An 18534-nucleotide genomic window follows, 5' to 3' on the forward strand; every position below is an offset into this window, starting at 1 on the left:
ATTTAATTTTATTTGTTATTTAAGCGTACTCTTAAAATAAATACTTACGATTTTTGAAAACCGTGCAAAGTTACACTAGTGATGGATAAGCCCTGAATGCATTGTGACGTAGAATTGTCAAATTGGTCTGATTCACCGCACGAATCGGCACAGATTACTTTGTAATCCTGTATTTGACCCGGTCTTTGTACGTTTTGACCGTATAGAAACGTAATTCTTGCCATTGTAAGAATGAGACGTGTACCTGCTGTACTCTACTGCCATTACTTTTTAACAACTTGTGCTTTCATTTTATTTGTTATTTACTGTTTAATTGTGTCTTGCCGCTTTTAATGTTGATGTAAAGCACTTTCCTGTGTGTCCTGTGTCTTAGATGGATAACTGTGAGCAGGACAGGGAAATCGGTGTTGCTGCTTTCACATCTGTGGCGGTGAACAAGGAAAATCAGTGGTTGCTTTCAACCAGAGCAGGAACCAGGAACTTACTATACAGAATGAAGGATTTGATTGGAGAGTCCTCATGAAAACATATTACATCATTAGCGTACCGCGAGCAGAGATACTGTAAATCCAAATGAGTGTCTGTTAGGAAGTGATGCAAGTCCCGGGGATATTTTTGTTCTCAGGTGGATAGCTGGTAGTAACGGATCATGGAAATGTTGTCCAATACCACACCTGATCCTCATTTTTATAAATCATGAAATTAAGAAATTAATTTATATAGTCAAGGAAAACTTTATCATAGAACATTTTACTGGGTTACTTAGGAAACTACTAAAACACCTGACGTAGTAGGATTAAATAGCAATAAACCTCTGCTTTAACTTTGTTTCACCATCTGATCAGAGAAATTCCTGGCTGCTGTCACTTCGAAAGGCCTTTTAGTGACACAGTTCCACAACTGTCAATCGACAGCATTAATATTAAAGTCTAAAGGCAGACCCAGTATCCACTTTGGAAAGTTTTGGTGCTGAAACTTCACAACCCAGAGAAAGGTGTATAAATAAAAAAAAAAAGATAAGGGTACCTGGTAGAACATGATAACCAGGCTCATTAAAGAATATCTTCTAGTTTTCCTTTATCTCTTTATATAATGACAACATATTCTGGGTCCTTACTGCCGTGACGAGGACTCATAGCTCGCTCTACCACAAGAATTAAAGCCTTCATTGATATTTTGATTGTAAATTCAACTTGTGACAAACCCGGTCAGAGAAATACAGTCTGAGCCAGTTACTCAGCAAAGTTTATCCTTCATCATATTTGTCTTTTTCATGTATAAGATATATGAATGAGAACCGTACAAGCCACCGCAGCGCCGTCAACGCTGTAATAGTCTCATGGTTTCAAATAGACTTTTTAATTACACTCATTGCTCCATCTCTCTTCCTCATCTCTGCTCCCTCTGCTCTGTCTATAGTTAGCTGTAATTAAGGTTGGCTGCCATGGTGACGTAATAGGCACCCCAAGCAAACACATGTGTGTAGGCGCTCACACACCCCAACACATCTCAACACAGGCTCAGGGACCAGAGTCAGAGCTGAAGGCGCCAGACACACAACATTACACGAAAGAAAGCGTGGGAAAAGAACTTGCAGGAAAAAAAAGAAGTCTGAACAACAGATCCCGTGACAGTTATATTTTTCCTCTTCCCCCCAGCTGAAAAAAACCTTCAAAAGAGTTATGGACTTTTAAAGGATCTGTGCAGCAATAACAGAAGCAGAGGTCAGAATAAAGCAGACCCATACACACATTCATTAAAAGAAAAAATGTAAATTAAAAAAATTAAAAAATAAAACCTCATATCAGTCTATGTTATTATGTTTTAAACCCATCAGGAAAAAAAGGATAGAGATTTACTGTGAAATGTTGACGGCTTGTCTGTTGACGATTCTGCAGTAGTGTTGTTTTTGGCAGCCTGTTTCAATTTTAGTTTTAGTCTAGTCTTTGGGTCAAGCAATTGCTTTAGTTTTTATTAGTTTTAGTCATGTTCATTCTCCTTTTAGTCATGTTTCAGTTGACTAAAAGTCTGAGCATTTTAGTCTTATTTTAGGCAGAATTTTAGTCTCGCTTTAGTCGACGAAAATTGATGACATTTAAGTCAAAAGATTAAGTCAGTCGAAGATTGTATTTAGCCAAATCCATGTTACAATTCAAACAAAGTTATATTTTTATTATATAATTGTTACCTTATAGACTCAAGAATACATTCATTCCAGATACAGAAGACTCTAATTTGAGTTTACAACATATTTATTTTTCTGCATTTCTCCACGTTTTTCTTTTTCGACGACACATTAGGTTTTCTTTTCCACATCTATGTATGAAAGTGTATCCAGAGATGGTTTCTTCTTCTCCCAGCCCCAGAGCAGATCCCCGCGTTTCTCTATGTAACTTTGTTTTAATTGACGTGAATCTAGAGCTCTGCGTTAACGGCATCAGCCTCTAACTCTGCAGCTGCATCTTCTGGATCTGATTCCCCGCTGCAGCGACTGGGATTGAGGACTAACGTCACCCAGCAGAACTAAACCAGAGGAACTACTGAAAACATGGAGATTAAGCATCTTTGGTAGAACATTTCATCTCGTCTCGTTTTGGTCAACGAAAATGAAGACACATTTTAGCCGAGTTTTGATTTTGTAATCTACATTTTAGTCTCGTTTTTATTCCTCTACGATATTGCATCATATATTTAATCATCGTTATCGTCCCATGATCAGCATTTCCGTGCATCTCATCTCGTTTTCCTCAGGTGATAAAAGGTTCGTTGACGACGATATTTAGTCATAATTTTCGTTGACGAAAACAACTTCAGTCTGCAGAGCTAAGTCTGGCTTGAATAAACCACACTAAATGTTTATTTCAACAAAAGCAAAATATTTAGATGTAAAATCTCAAAGTCACGTGCAGATATGAGACATTACAGTTACCTTCCTAGCTGAAGTTAACAGCATTACTCTTTTTTTCCACTTACACTCGTTCTGCCATTACTCTGTGAGCACACTAGCATGGGAGGGGAAGTCAGTATGGCTCTGATAACCTGCAGCACTAGTGCTTCACTCTTTATCTTCTATCTCCGAACGTTTGCAAATCTGCCAGGTGAAAAATGAGGCAGGTTCAGTTAATGATTCAGTCTGCCAGGCATCCACTCACTACAATAACCTTGGTTCTCGCTCCGGAGCCGTTAAAACCTGTGGTGGAGTTGTCTCCTCACAAAAGTTATTCATAACCACAAATCAAGTTTGTAAATGTAGCCTTTTACTGTCCTGAGAATAAAACTGATTCTCTGAGCTGGTGCAGAACTCCTGCAGAATCTGGGATGCTTTATGACCGTTTGCAAGGTTCCCCCTGTCATTTTTTCTTCTTCTCTGCAATCTATAAAGTCTACAAAATCTGCCATGCAAGAAAGATTATTTTCAATTTCTGAACAACAATATTGAACTGACAAGTTTTTACACATCTTATTTTAGAGCACCTCTAAAAATGCTCAGTAGAATTTTATTTTTTACTGAAACCGGGATATTTCGACTATTAAACAGTCTAATAAAGCTTGTCTAATAAATATGTTTCCATACAATCTCTTAATTTGCCTTTTGCAGTTCAACTTTAACACAAAGGTAATCAGTCTGATGGGAGCACTGCTCAAGTGTTTACCTTGTGGAAATCAATGCCCATCAAAATCACCAGTTGATGGCCATACAGAGGCTAGAGCTTTGGTGATACACGTTCAAAGGTAACTGATGTACACACACAGTTTAAAAAGTTCAATTTGAATATCTCCGAAGTGTAATCTACTGTGTGCCATCAGTACCAGTTGTTTATGCATAAAACATGCTGTCTGCAGTTCCAGCTTCCATCATGTAGCTACGGCTTGCTACAATTGGGTGGAGTGACGACAGTCCTGTTCTGCCTCAAGTAATGCCAACTGAAAAGTTTAATATAAAAGATACAATCTTGTTCAGTTCAAAGTGCTTATGCTAAAAGGCTTGTGCATTATTCTACTGGGTTATTGTGATATATGCACTGGCATTTATATGATATGGCTTTTCAAGGTGGGATTAGTTGGGACCACCGTCTTGTATGGGTCACCATCAGCTTGTCATCAATGTGTGCTTACAAGTCTGTTGATTGACTGGGCGATTTGAAAAATAAATTAAAAATCACACAACACTTAAAAGATCATGAAAAGTGATGGCATTGCCAATATGGGCCAGCATTTACTTTGGTATCAGATCAAATCTTGCAGTATGGCACACTTTCAAACCAGATATGGAAATCAGCACAAGTCCACTGAAAACGTATGAAGAATAAAGCGTCCTGAGTGATCTCTCTCTGAATGCATGTAGAGTAGGACTTCATATTGGTATAATCAAATATGATCATCTGTATGAGCAGTCAGATATTTGTATGCATACTATGTATGTGTCATTTATCAGCACTGTCCTCCCCCTCCCGACACTTAAATACACTCACAGGCACACTGCAGCACACACACTCAATTTAATCAATAATTAATAGAATGCTCATTCTCACCCGAGCTTAAGAAGACATTTTGTATTAATTTTGTCTGTACAAAGTAGTTCATTTCCTAGTTTGGATTTCTACTCTTTGTACAGGCCGAAATGTATACAAACAATGCCTGTTACAGTATGTGAAGGAGCTTGCAAAGCAGACTTAGAAGGGATGAAGAGGTTTAAATGGAAAGCTGCCCTTCTAAGCACGTTTGTGGCTCAGAAGAGCATGGACTGATCAATCATTTGATGTGCTTTTACATTAAAATGAACTAAATAGACGAGAGCTGAGCTAAAATATTTGCCCTATCTTAATACAAGTTTTCTACAGCTTTTTTGGGAGGGTTTTGGTCCCAGTTATGCTGGAACAAATTCTTTGCAGCTGTAATGAATCACTTTCCCCGAGGAGTCACATTTTTCCATTTGATCTAATCCAAAGTAACCTACTCACTGTACATTTCATAGAGGGAGAGCACTGTCATCAAAATGCAGAAGGATCTCTGACCCCAGTTTAACGGGAGGCTTCCAGAAACTTTAAGAGGAAGCAAAAGCCTTTAAAAGGAAATAGGAAATAAAGAGAAAGAAAAGAATCATCGGGCACCGTAAAACAAACAATAAAACATAACAAAAAACAACATGTCATGGTTGGACGTTAGAATCCTGCATCAAAATCCAATTAAAATATACTTAATGAACTACATGAATTTTGATGATGACTTTAATGAGACTTGTGATTTATAGAGTTGCTTTAGGCCTACGCTATTTAGAGGAGAAAAGTATTTAATATAGGTAACTCCTATTTCAAAAGTGGATATTATAAGTACCGGTAACACATTTGTACGACAAAAATGCTAGTGGTTGCCTTTGTGAATGAGTTTGAATTCCAGTTACAAAACAAACCAAAGTGAGTTTGAACTCCACAGACCCACAGGCTGAATGTGTACCAGTGAATAACACTCCAGTTTGGTAGCAAAATTCAAGGCACTCAGATGTATGTGTGTGCATGCTATTTAAGGGACAGCACATCATCTGTCCTTCCTTAGTGGCTCTTATTCCACAGTCCCCCCTACTTTCATTCACTGTGTCCCACGGACTCGTACATCCACTTATTCAGAACGACCAGCACACGTACACAAGCATCAGTTTAATAATCCAGTTCCTCCCTGAGAGCTGTTGATGGGTACATAATTGCACACCACTAAAAGAGCGTTTAGCCCCTGTGAGCTTCCTAAATTAGTTGACGCGTGTATGTGATTTCAGGTGCGCCGAAAAGCTGCAAAACATACAAACCTCAGAACCACATTTTGGTGGAGCCGCTCTTTTAGTGGAGAATTTTAAGGAGTGAATAAATTAAAGACTTGTGATTTTTGAAAACCGCGCAAAGTTACACTAGTGATGGATAAGCCCTGAATGCATTGTGACGTAGAATTGTCAAATTGGTCTGATTCACTGCACGAATCGGCACAGATTACTTTGTAATACTGTATTTGACCCGGTCTTCATAATTTTTGACCGTATAGAAACGTAATCCTCCTCAGTTGTGTGAAATAAGACCTGGAAACAGGCATTGTGGCATAGAGTTGTCAAATTGGTTTAATTCACCATACGAATTGTTACAGATTACCTTTGCAATATTGTATTTGACCCGGTCTTTGTACGTTTTGACCGTATAGAAACGTAATTCTTGCCATTGTAAGAATGAGATGTACCTGCTGTACTCTACTGCCCTTACTTTTTAACAACTTGTCCTTTTTATTATTTTACCTCTTTTCTTATCATTTAATTTTATTTGTTATTTACTGTTTAATTGTGTCTTGCCGCTTTTAATGTTGATGTAAAGCACTTTGAATTAACTTGTGTTGAATTGTGCTATACAAATAAACTTGCCTTGCCTTGAATTTTAAATGTAACATAGTATGGAAAATGGACTTAAAGGCTTGAGCATGGAAGACTGAATAGGTTTGGGGGTTAAGGTGTGGTGGGGGTGTGGGAGGGATTGCCTTACCTAGATTGCTGCCGAATGCTAAAACATTTCAGAACTTTTGCTATTAGTGCCAGTTGTGATTTCACAGCCCAGGTTAGTGTCGACCACACAGCAGGGAGGGATGTGTAGTTCCCACTTCGGCTCTCTCTGTGAGGAAAGGTTCCAGCAGAGACCTGGCTCATATTCGCATTCAAAATACATTCAAATACTGCTGATTGGGAAAGGGCAGTTTGTACAGGGTCAAACAGAAGCTGAAAAGATACAACACAAGTCACACCCACAAAATTGTATCAGTTTTGTGGAAAAAGGTACAAGATTTCACCTTTACAAAGAACATTTCAGCATTTTTGACCTGGAAGCCTTTTAAGAAACCCATTTTAAATCACCAAAAAGTGACTAACTGTTACTTCATGAGAAGATGACATGGACCACCTAACACTGTGCACCTTTCCTTTTTCAAAACTTCAGCAGAAGGATTGTGTCTTCCTGAAGTTTCAGAAAAAAAAAAAAAAAACGCAACAAGACAAGATGGCTGGCAAGTTAAATAAAAGAACCATTCATTACCGAGAAGAAGACGGAGTGGGAACCATCTCGCCTCCGAAAATCACTAGGCTGAATTCAGGAAAACCAAAGGATGTAATTAGACGGAGCCATTACAGACTCACTTTGAGTGCTGAACGTGTGACATATGAGATCCTTGGTGCTCCAAGTGTCCATGAGTGTGACAGAGCGAGACAGCGAGGAAGAGGGGACATGTATTTGCCCACAGACTTCAAATACTCAGAGGTTTGCACAGGTGGGTACTTGTCCTGTCAATGTTAGAACAATGTGTGTTTTGTATTGTATAAATATGTCACCTAAAGAAAATGGTATTTTCTGGTAACCTTCTAAAAGAGACAGTCACACTCACCGGCCTCATCACAATCAGAAGAATGAGCCTGAAAACTACAAGAACATATTCCTAAAAGGTCAAAGAGAGGACAAGGACTTTATTGAATGGACACACACACACCAGCTTTTATCAAGAAAAGTTGACCCAATCAAACTCACTTTATGAAAGTAATCAGAACTGGAACTCGGCGGTCCTCTATCTGAGATATGGCACCAGGCAGAAAGCTGAGAGAGACGTTCTCTCCTGCACTTCACTGCAGAACTTTCATATCATCACTGAGCTTATACAACTCTGACACTGGAGCCTCCAGCCACTGTTGGAAATCTATTTTCACCAGATCCTTCTACATTTTCCAGGACTTTGTGCATTTTATTTTGTTTTCAATGTCATTTCATGAAGTCTTTTATCAACTTTATTGACATATGATGAGCATGACATTTTGGGGAAAAAAAAATCTTAAGACGTTTTATCTTTTTATTCAATCAAATCAATCATTTCCCAACATGAAGGCTTTTCGGAATTAAAAGCCAGTAGGGCTGTAACCAACCAAGGACATTTTTGGTCGACTGAAGCCTTCAAATTTCGACTAATTGTTTTTTTTTTTTTTTGGTTGGGGGGGGGGGTGGGGGGGGGGGTCGATTCACTACATATTAAATCGTTTTTGATCTAATGTTTTAGACTGAAATTAATTACACTTTACAGCCTGTCGAAATTAATAGGAGCACTATTATTTATATAAACCATTTGTTTTGTGTTTTGTCATGTTTTAATAATTGACACTACCATTCCGCGGCGAGTATTTGTTTCTGCTTCAACTATCAGTGGGGCTAACCCAGATTTTGCTGAGGCTCAAAGAAATGCCAGAGTGTGAATGTGAATAAATATTTTAGAAAACAACACCATCCCACCGAGAGAGAGAGATTAAATGTATAAAGTAAAATATATTGCAAGCTATATTTAAATCTCAGCATCTTTTCTCGGTTTCCACTCCTACCTTCATGACGATGAAGAGGACCAGCGTGACAAACACGTTGACCTGTGGGTGCTTCCAGGCCTGAGAGTTTCCGATGTAGTCGAACTCCTCAGCGATGCCCTGTTTGGCCCAGGTTCGGTTGTCCAGCAGCGTGACCAGAGACTCCTTCTGTGTCAGCTGCAAATCACAGAAAATGACGTCACAATTGCATGACATAGAAAGAAGATATTTTCCTTTTTTTAATTATTCAGAAATATACAGTACATCATGGAGAAGTATTTGTCCTCATCTTCACAATATGATTGAGCGTCTCTTACTCATAATACACAAAGACAATGTAACATTTCAATGTGATACTTGATCCTTAAAATGCAACAAAGACTTTGTCATTTTCATTAGTCTTCTCATTTTACAGTTACATAATTCACAATGAAAAATGTGTTGGTATCCTTCATCCTTACATTAAAGAAAGGAAAACCCACAATGGTCAGTGAAATCACTAAACTGCACTAAACACTAGGGGTGTCACGGTACACACAAGTCACGGTTCGGTACGTACCTCGGTACAGGGGTCACGGTTCGGTACGGGTTCGGTACGGGTTCGGTACAACGGGAAAAAAAATACAAAAAGTCCCAAATGTATAAGACAAGTTTTTTCTTCCTTTATTTTGATCATAGCATTTGAAAGTTAAAGTTTGTTCAATTGGCTACAAAACTAAAAAGCATCTCTTATTAAAATGTAAAATAAATAGAATAAAACATTTAACTTGTGCATTAGTGTTTTTAATTTTACCACGGACTGGTTTATGTGAGCGCGGGATGGTATTGTAACGAGCTCGAGCACTTGTAATAAACTTGAACCCGGGCTCCTCTATTGCTGCATATGGGCAGAGCCGTCTGGGGGTGGAGCATTCTCCATGGGCCCTTATGATAGTCATTTTAACGTTCAACAACATCATCCTACCATCAAACTACATTAATTCTCACTTTTATTGAGCCAAGCATATAGGCCTATGCTGCAGAAAGCAGAGTAAAGTCACACGCACACACACACACACACACACACACACACACACACACACACACACACACACACACACACACACACACACACACACACACACACACACACACACACACACACACACACACACACACACACACACACACACACACACACACACACACACACACACACACACACACACACACACACACACACACACACACACAAGCCTGTCAGCTGTCAATCACACGGCGCTGAAAACTCTGATAGTCACAGACCGACTCAGTTCCATCTTTGATTCAGCTTAAATACAAAAAAACATAACTGGTCTAAAATGACACAATCTATCTAGATAGATAGACACAGCGGTCTATAACATCATTTCTGAGCTCTATAATAGAGAATAGACTCGGCGGTCTAGTTGACAACAGCACAAGCACATTACAGGCAGCTGGTCAAGACACATTCTGATAAAGACATTATTTAAGAAGGTAACACTGACTCACCAATGGCAGTCGCCTCTTCCATAACCCAAAATAATCCAGGTAACGTGGAAAACAGGGTAACATTCAAAACTTTGTACAAATTTAGTCCTCTTTTAAACTTTAGCGCTAATCTCCTTCACGGCAAATTTGCTGTGACTGTTAAGGCTGATTTATGGTACCGCGTTACACCAACGCAGCGCCTACGGCGAAGGTTGCGCGTCGCCGCATAACCTCGCCGTAGACTGCGCCGTACCCTACGGCGTATGCTCTGCGTCGATTTAACGCAGAACCATAAATCAGTCTTTACACCCAACCCGCTTTGGCTCGCGGCCCCGGTGCGTTCAGGACAGTTGTAAATTAAGAATTAGAACATTTTATCGTTATTATAGCCTACAATTTATGATGATATATGAATTGCACATATATTTATTGATAGGCACAGACTAGCACACATTTAGGTCTGTAATGGAACGTGACTGTTGATATTTATAAGGGAAAAAAAACGATGATTGATTTTTTTTTTTTTTTTTTTTTTTAACTCAGTCAGACGTATTCGCCGTATGACTGCGTGAACCGAACCGTGACCCCCGTACCGCGACGGGACGGGACGAATACAAATACCGTTACACCCCTACTAAACACTAAACTGACCTTTGACTAATGAAAATCAGATATTGCTTTTAAACTGTGCTTCAACAGAATCACTCAAACAAAATTAATGAAACTAGTCCGTACTAAAATAGCGGTACCATAAGTATTTTGTTACACAACCTTTTGAGGCATTCCCTGCAATCAATGTAACGCTCAATGAAACCTCTGATGTGACCTACTGCACCAAAAAGCCCCAGCTTTGTCTCAAAGGACATTTCCCCAGAAGCTTTGTGGTTCGTCTAATATGCATTTTCACAAATTCCAGTCCGGCTTTTTTTATGATTTGTTTTCAATAGCGAAGTGTTCGTCAGTGGTCCACTTTGGCTCAAACAGTGATGGATGGTGCGATCTGACACCGATGTACCTTGACCTTAGACTTCACCTTGCATCTCTTTGGAAGTTGTTCTTGGGCTATTTGTATCTCTTCCATTTGTCATACATTTTCCTCTTGGCCCCTAAACTTCCGAAACGAAATTTCCAGCTGTTTCGAGCTGCCTGGAGATGCTCTTCTGGCCTTTACCTTTAACATGCTGTATCTGGAATGTTCTTTCTGATCTCAGGCACCTCCACCTTCTCTGTCCATGTTTAGTGTCGGGAACACCATGAAACACACTTGACTTAGTGTAACATGGTACTATTTTACCAATGTATTCAACTTGGCCAGTTTCATTTGTTTGTTTTATTAAATGCTTCCATTGAACCACAATTTAAAAGTAATGTTTGGTAAATTATTATATTATACATTACTTCAGTCAGTTTCAAGTTACTTCAGTGACCATTGTGGGTCAAAGGATACTGATTCCAAAGAGACGTTAATGAAAAAGACAAGATCAAACAGTGGTCAGATGAAATAGAAAACACAAATCTCCTGGTGAGCCTCATCTAAATTATACAATGAAAATGTAAATTATACTAGAGACTACCTGTTGATACTCATCCATGTTTGACAGCTGGGACTTTAGAAAACTCAAAAATATGACTTGCTGTGAAATGTTAATCTTTCAGTAGAAAAGGTGCATCAAAACCTGCTGTGAATCTGACAGCATCCATTATTTTAGAGGCTACGACTCAAAGCACAAACCCTTCAGAGTGTCACCAGAAGAAATGATGCATTTTAAGTGTATTACAGGAAGTCATTTGAGATCTATGATCCATGATATCAGACGGGGAGTAGAGGGAGACAAATTCATCTCAGGTTGTGCAAGAGAGAAGTGGTGATGAGGAGTGGGTGGATAAGACGGTGGAATCACAAATGGAGGAGAAGAGAAGAGCTTTTAGGGGAAAGGGCAAATGTGGGCAGATCTTCAAAAGGCCCTGATTCACACTTCTCATTAGGACTCAAGTATAAGTCCCTGTGTGTGTTTGTGTGCATGTCAAATGTATCTGCGTCTAAAGCCAAAAGATGGACAGACGATCCCCTTTCCTAATTCTGATTGAGATGAAGGAGAAGAAGAAAAACAGCATGGACATCATCCCAGGTGCAAAAGGACAGAAGGCACAACAATGTCTTACATGTCTGAAACACAAGGAAATCTGAACCATTGAAGCAATGACACAACATCCAGGTGTTATGTTGAAAATGTAATGACTTTGTAAAAGTTTTGTTCAGCATTAAAAAAAAGCGTGTATCATATTTTAAGCATGTTAGATGGCAACAGGATCATTGGTTTAACTATTTTAGAGTAATGGATAGAAATAAATGGTTTAAACTTGGTTTTGTTGGATTGAAAAGCAAACATCTCAACAAAAAAAAACTTAGGCCTCCACTCTTCACTGCTAATTAACCAAACAATTCAGTCCAATTCATTGACTAGATTTGGGACATCTTAGCTAAGTAGAGTGCATGGGTGTGTGTGGAGAACTGTGGAGACGTATCAAATTTTCTTTATAAGCACGTTTGAAAATACTGGCTATCAAATTCCTAAAGTCTTAATTTGCACATTTGAACACAAACAGTTTAACATTTGTTCAAACTTTTTGGTAATTTGTTGATGATTACATGATGCATCTTATCACACAAAAGTCAGTGCAGAACACATGCGACACGAGTTGCTGACATCTTTAAAAAACCAACGCATATCTGATATCTGCATTGCTTACCAACACAGTGTAAAGTAGATGTCATTGTCAATAAATGGGCCTGGCAACTGACCTGAAAAAACCCAGGGTGTAGAGGAGAAAAACCTGCTTGTTTTCCATTAAAGGACCCGGGTTAAACAAGTGCCAGTGAACCAGAAGATGCAGTACGCAAACCTACTTCCATTGGCCCACTGACACGCTAAATGATATAAGGAGTAGCACGTGCTGAGCAGGTGTGGGGAACCTACCTTTCCAGCCATAAACTGTCCAAAGCCGGGAGGAAACGTTAGTGTTGAAATGAGTAAAGTGACCAGTGCAGGATACAGCAGACGCCTGAATGAGAATGATGAAGAAAAGATGCCAATAAGAGAACAATACTGTACAGACAGGTAAAACAAAACACTAAAAGTTAATTATTGATGAAACTGTCCAATTCCCTGCTTGAAATGTTAGCATTTTAAATTGGCTAAACTGCATATTGTTTGGAAACTGCAAAAAGCCGTATACCAACATGCTGAAAGGAAGCAAATATCCCTCTATCATAAAAGAGTCAGACATACTTTCAATTTCCTATCCTGTTTGTATACTTGGACACAATGAAATATAATTGCAGCTCGACTTGACTATGAATGTACTCATTCACTGGGAACAACAGCACATACAGATGTGGACACATTTGTTGGTACTCTCGTGCTAAAGAAGGAAAAACTCAGTCGCAATGGGTGTGAAATAACTTGAAGTTGAAAAAAAACTAAACTGGCCTTGATGAAAATGATGTGAACGTCAGCTTAACATTTTGTTACTTTTCAGGCAGTTACAGTCAAGTGATAGTGTAAGTCTTCCTGTGACTCCTGCACCTGCACACAGGTATTGTGGCCCACTCCTCATAAGGAAACTGCTCCAACTGTCTCAGGTTTAAATCATTTCCTCCTCAGTCGTCTACTTTGGCTCAAACAGCAACTGATATACTGACCGATGTACCTTGACCTTGGATTTCACCTTGAATCTCTTTGGAACTTCTTCTTGCCTCTTTTGTTATCATTTATATTTTCTGTCTCTTCAATTTCCCATCAATTTTCCTTGTGCAGTCACATCCAGGCGGACTGGCTACAGTCCTGTTGCCCTAAACTTCAGAATTAAATTTACAACTGCAGTCGCAGGAACATCCTGCTGGTAAGAGATGGATTCACAGCCTTGACCTTGAACATGCCTGACTGTATTTACATATGTAATCCGTGTTTAGTGTGGTGAACACCATGCTACCGAACAGCAGAGTGATGACTTATCAGCCTTTAAATAGCCAGACAGACTGACTGACTGCAAGACTGAAGACACTTGGGATGTTACAGCTAAAGAACACACATTTGAACTTTAATGTAAACTTTATTCACTGCCACATCACTCACAACAACTGCATCCCGACTTCTTCCCACTTCACAATAAAAGCAACACAGTTACTGTAATTTAAACTTAACAGCAATGTTAATTACAGGACATACGGAAGAGTATTAGGGCCAGGCAGGAGAAAAATAAAAATAATACTTCAGAGGAAGAAAGATTTTTTTTTCATTATGCACTTCGAGAAAAAAGTCGAAATGTCGAGATTAATGTTGAAGTACAATTTCGAGAAAAAGTTGAAATGTTGAGAAAAGTCAAAATTTGATGACGATATTGATTTGAAACACATATCACACATATGCAGTTGCCCTTAACGTTCCACTCCAAGGATGTAAGTGAGTTAGTTACGGCTGCTGCTGCAGAGCTGTCAGTCGCTCTCCTAACTGGATTTGATGGGCCAGAGAAGACATTTAGACTTTATCCTCAGAATTTCGACTTTATTCACAAAATTTCGACTTTATTCTTGAAATTGTATTTCAACATTAATCTTGACATTTCGACTTTTTTCTCAAAAGTGTGTTTCAACATTATTCTTGACATTTCGACTTTTTTCTTGAAATTGTATTTCAACATTAATCTCAACATTTTCAACATTTTTCTCGACATTTCAATTTTTTTCTCAAAATGCACAATAAAAAAAAAAAATCTTCCCCTCTCAAATATTTTTTCTCCTGCATGGCCTTAATACTCTTCCGTAGACTCTTCTGTAGGACACCCCTAGGTTTAACATTACCACTACGGTCAAATTATTTCTAATCCTTTCTGGGGATACCAACTAATTCTCAAGGCCAGTTTAAAAGTTTGATCTTTTACATTATTTTGTGTCTAATGTTCAATAATCAGTTTTCAGTAAATAAATATCATTTCTTTAAACAGCTATTTTAAGTTATTTCAGTGAACATTGCAGGATTTTCTCTCTTTAATAGAAGGGTACCAACACATTTGTCCACATGCTTATCTATGGTATTGAGTAAACAGTATAATTTATATTTCACATAGCATCCCGATTCTTTCTTACTGAGAAAGGCCTGACTGTGCCCACTGGTTGTACTTACTTTTTCATGAGGAACCGGTTGATAGCCTTCTGTTTCCTCATGAACTGAACAATTAGCCTGTTCAGGTAGACAAACAGCGCACCCCCAAAACCACTGGCAATACTGCAGAGACAAACACAGGAGGGATGAATCCATCTTTTTCAGCCACTCGTCAAAATTAAACTGAAATAAATGAATCAGTTCAAGTAATTGCAAACCAGTACATGAAGTGCAACATTTTGCTGTATTAAGCACCCCCACAGGTTGTACACAGGGCATCTGCCCACAATAAAAACAATGTCAATATAATGAGGCTCTAATGCACTGGAGGCGGATGTCAGTTCTAAGTGCAGATGTGGTGCAGTGAAGCAGCAAGACGTGCACATCAAGGGAAAGAGAAAAGCTGGAGAAAAGAAAGATTGGGGACAGAAGACAAACCAAAGTATATAATGGAAAAAAGAAAAGTGCCAGAATGGAAACATGAATAGTTAAGAGTAAAACAGAGAGCACACTCTCAGATAGGATGTGTGGGAGAGTCAAAGAAAAAGCAGAAAGGCATTTATATAAGCATGCATTTAAAAGCTCAGCGGGAGTTGTCTTTGTAGTGGAGAAATAAAGGGAATAGAGGTAGAGAGGAAAAAAAGATTAGACACAGACAACCTAATGCTTATAAATTTATCTTGCTGCATTATTAATTCCATCAAATACCTTTTAATAAATAATGAACAGGATGATGAGGGCGTCTTTGCCCCTTGGTGCAGCATGAAGAACATACTGCACGGCTCTGCCTTTTGTTACAGATGTACCACAGAAAGGACCTTTTGTCCTCTCCCTGTGCAGCAGTTTAGTGTTCGTCAGATTTACTGACGAACACTAAACGGTTTAAAAAGACGAGCACTGATTAAGAACAAGCAGGGATGAGGGTCGTGGCCAGGTGAAGCCCACCCTGGCAAGAGACAGTGAGGAAGCGTATATATTTCCAAGTACCCAAGGAAAAATAAATAAAACAGAAGTTCTATTTACAGAATCATCTGGGAGGTTCTTTGTAAAAACAATATGAACAGGTCACCACCACTATCATGATCTAATGAGAACCAATCATATCCACTAATTCAACTGAGATCAGAGTGTAAGGAGCGGCCACTGTTGACTCTCGCGAGGCTGAAATTGGCTCTGTACTTGCCAATAAATTAACATCCTTTGGTCAGAAGCTTCGGTGTTTTGTCCACAAAGTATAATACTGTAAATCTGCAGATGTTTGCCACAGTAAGGTTGTGATCTCAGTCAGTGAATGATCTCACTTCTAAAGCTGAATAGTGGGCAACTCTTCAAAGTCATGTCTTTGGCAGCAAAGGAGAAGGTTGGTCACTGTCTCATGGTCATTGAACTATGAACTACTAGGTCATAAAACAGCCATTGGCAAGAGAAGACAGCAACTGAAGATTCAATCCCAAATGTGACTTTTCAAAGACACACACACACACACACACACACACACACGCACACAGATGACCTGGTGCAGGTGTGGGCATTTGCAGAGAATACAACTGGGACTAAGTATTTCAGGGCAAACGTACAGTAGGTGTACAATCCACCCATGCAGCAGCGAGCGAGGAAAACAATGAAAGGACACGGAAGCAGTTCAAACATGAACATGGGATGATCTCACACACAAGCTTGAGCTTTGATATGAAAAGGAATGAAGGAGGAAAGAAGAGGAGGGAGGATGAGGGGGATGAAAAACATTCCTCTCATCTCTCCAACAGCTTCCTGGCAGGAGTGCGTGGTCTCATTCAGGCAGGGACGAGCCCTGGAGCTAAGGCAGGCTAAAATAAGGCGTCCCTCAATGCACTGGGTGGGTGACTCACGCGGGCCACCGCCAGGTAATACTTCCACATGCTGCAGTGACTGGAGCTCCTTAAAACCTGAATTCATGCAGCAGTCAGTACATGGGGATACCCATCAGGACAAGCAGATGCCATTGAACAATCCCTTATTTGAAGCATTATTTGACTCAAAAGTCCAATAATGGTGGTTTTCCACAAGTACCAACTCAGCCCGACTCGCCTCGCGTCGGTTTTGCGCTTTTCCACTAGGGGTGGAGGCGGGTGGAGGCGTGCCGAGTAGATACTTTTTCTGTAACTATTCTGCCGAGGTTCTAAGCGGCCGAGTCATCACACTACAGGCCACCGATTGGTCGGGGCGTTGGAGTCAGACGTCTGAGTCAGGAGGAGGAAATCAGAGAAAGAGACTCTGACGGCTTCTTGTTTTATTCGACCAGCAACGGCAGCGCAAAAGTCTGTTTCTGATCCAACTCTGAGGTGCAGATGTTCATAAACCTGGTGGCTGAGGAGAGAATAAAAAAGGGATCTAGACGGAGATAAGGAACGACCAGATCCACCAGGAGCTCTGTCTCTTCAGAGCTGCACTCGGTTCCCAGCTGACTTTTCAGCAGCACAGAGACAAACTAACAAAACAAAAAAAGGGTAACCGCTTGAAGCTTCTCTCACTCTCATTTTTTTAACTTGATATCAAACACAAGCCACAGATCCAGCAGCACATCTATCATCTCCTCCAGGTTCTACATCTTTAGTGTTGTTGTCTTCTTCGTTTAGATCAAACAATCAAATACGTCACAGCAGCTTCTACAACCTCCTACTTCTGATCTGGGTATTGAAAAGAAATGAGGGCGAGGCGAGTCGGGCTGAGTAGGTATTAGTGGAAAAGCGCCATAACTTTCCTTTCCCCACCCCTCCCCTCTCCTCTCCCCACCACCCAACGTGGTACCAGTTTCCTACCCTTTTCAGACAAGAGGTTTTATACATGGCTGGCAATTATGAATGACGTCTTAAACTGACAGATTGTCAAAGGCCTTTGTGATGTTTTTGTTCCTTCTAATATTAATGGATGTGACACATGGCTACTGTACATTTAAAGAAACAAGAGCAAACACTCACCCAATGACAGCAAAGGCAGGGAGCTCCTGGAGGTCAAAAGGGAAGTCTAACCGGAAACGGGTTTTGAAGAGGGCCGTGATGGTCTCTGTGGAGAGAGGAGAAGGACAGCACCAGTTAGAGTAGAGCAAACTAATGTTACATCTAACTGTTAGCAAAATCACCATTTGAGGTCCAAAATACAGTCTTGAGCTCAGATATGGTGCAATGTCCAAGTATAACCACAGGTCAGGTTTTGTTTCTGATTAAAGAGAAGTAATTGGAGGGAAAAAGAGATGCAAAGAATAAAAGTCTGGAGTGTGTGTGGTTTTGTTTGTTCAATTCTTTGGGCTTCAGTGGGAAAAAAAAAAAGTTCATCTACCACCTCTGTCATTCCCACCCTGCTGGACGGACGTGTTTTCACGCACCAATTGTCTTCAGTTAACTGCTTTCAGGAGCAATTCTTTTGTGACTGACAAGTTAAACTGGTTGTAAAAACACTGCATTGTCCAGACGTAACGAGAAGGCCAGCGGGCAGGTAATACAAAGCTCAAACATCACATTGCATTTGTTTATGTTTTTAGAGGCT

The 18534-nt window shown here is 39.7% G+C and overlaps 1 protein-coding gene across 1 annotated transcript in view; it reads right to left on the reverse strand.

Annotated features, from left to right (window-relative positions):
* The window catches only part of LOC133441472 (chloride channel protein 2-like), a 171951-nt gene that overhangs the window by 56098 nt on the left and 97319 nt on the right, over nt 1–18534 (reverse strand). Inside the window, 4 exon segments of the mRNA XM_061718798.1 lie at nt 8381–8536; nt 12829–12913; nt 15034–15135; nt 17970–18054. Of these exon segments, the coding sequence (XP_061574782.1) occupies nt 8381–8536; nt 12829–12913; nt 15034–15135; nt 17970–18054 (428 nt within the window).

Source organism: Cololabis saira, chromosome 4 (genome assembly GCF_033807715.1).
Source record: "Cololabis saira isolate AMF1-May2022 chromosome 4, fColSai1.1, whole genome shotgun sequence".
Lineage (NCBI taxonomy): Eukaryota > Metazoa > Chordata > Actinopteri > Beloniformes > Belonidae > Cololabis > Cololabis saira.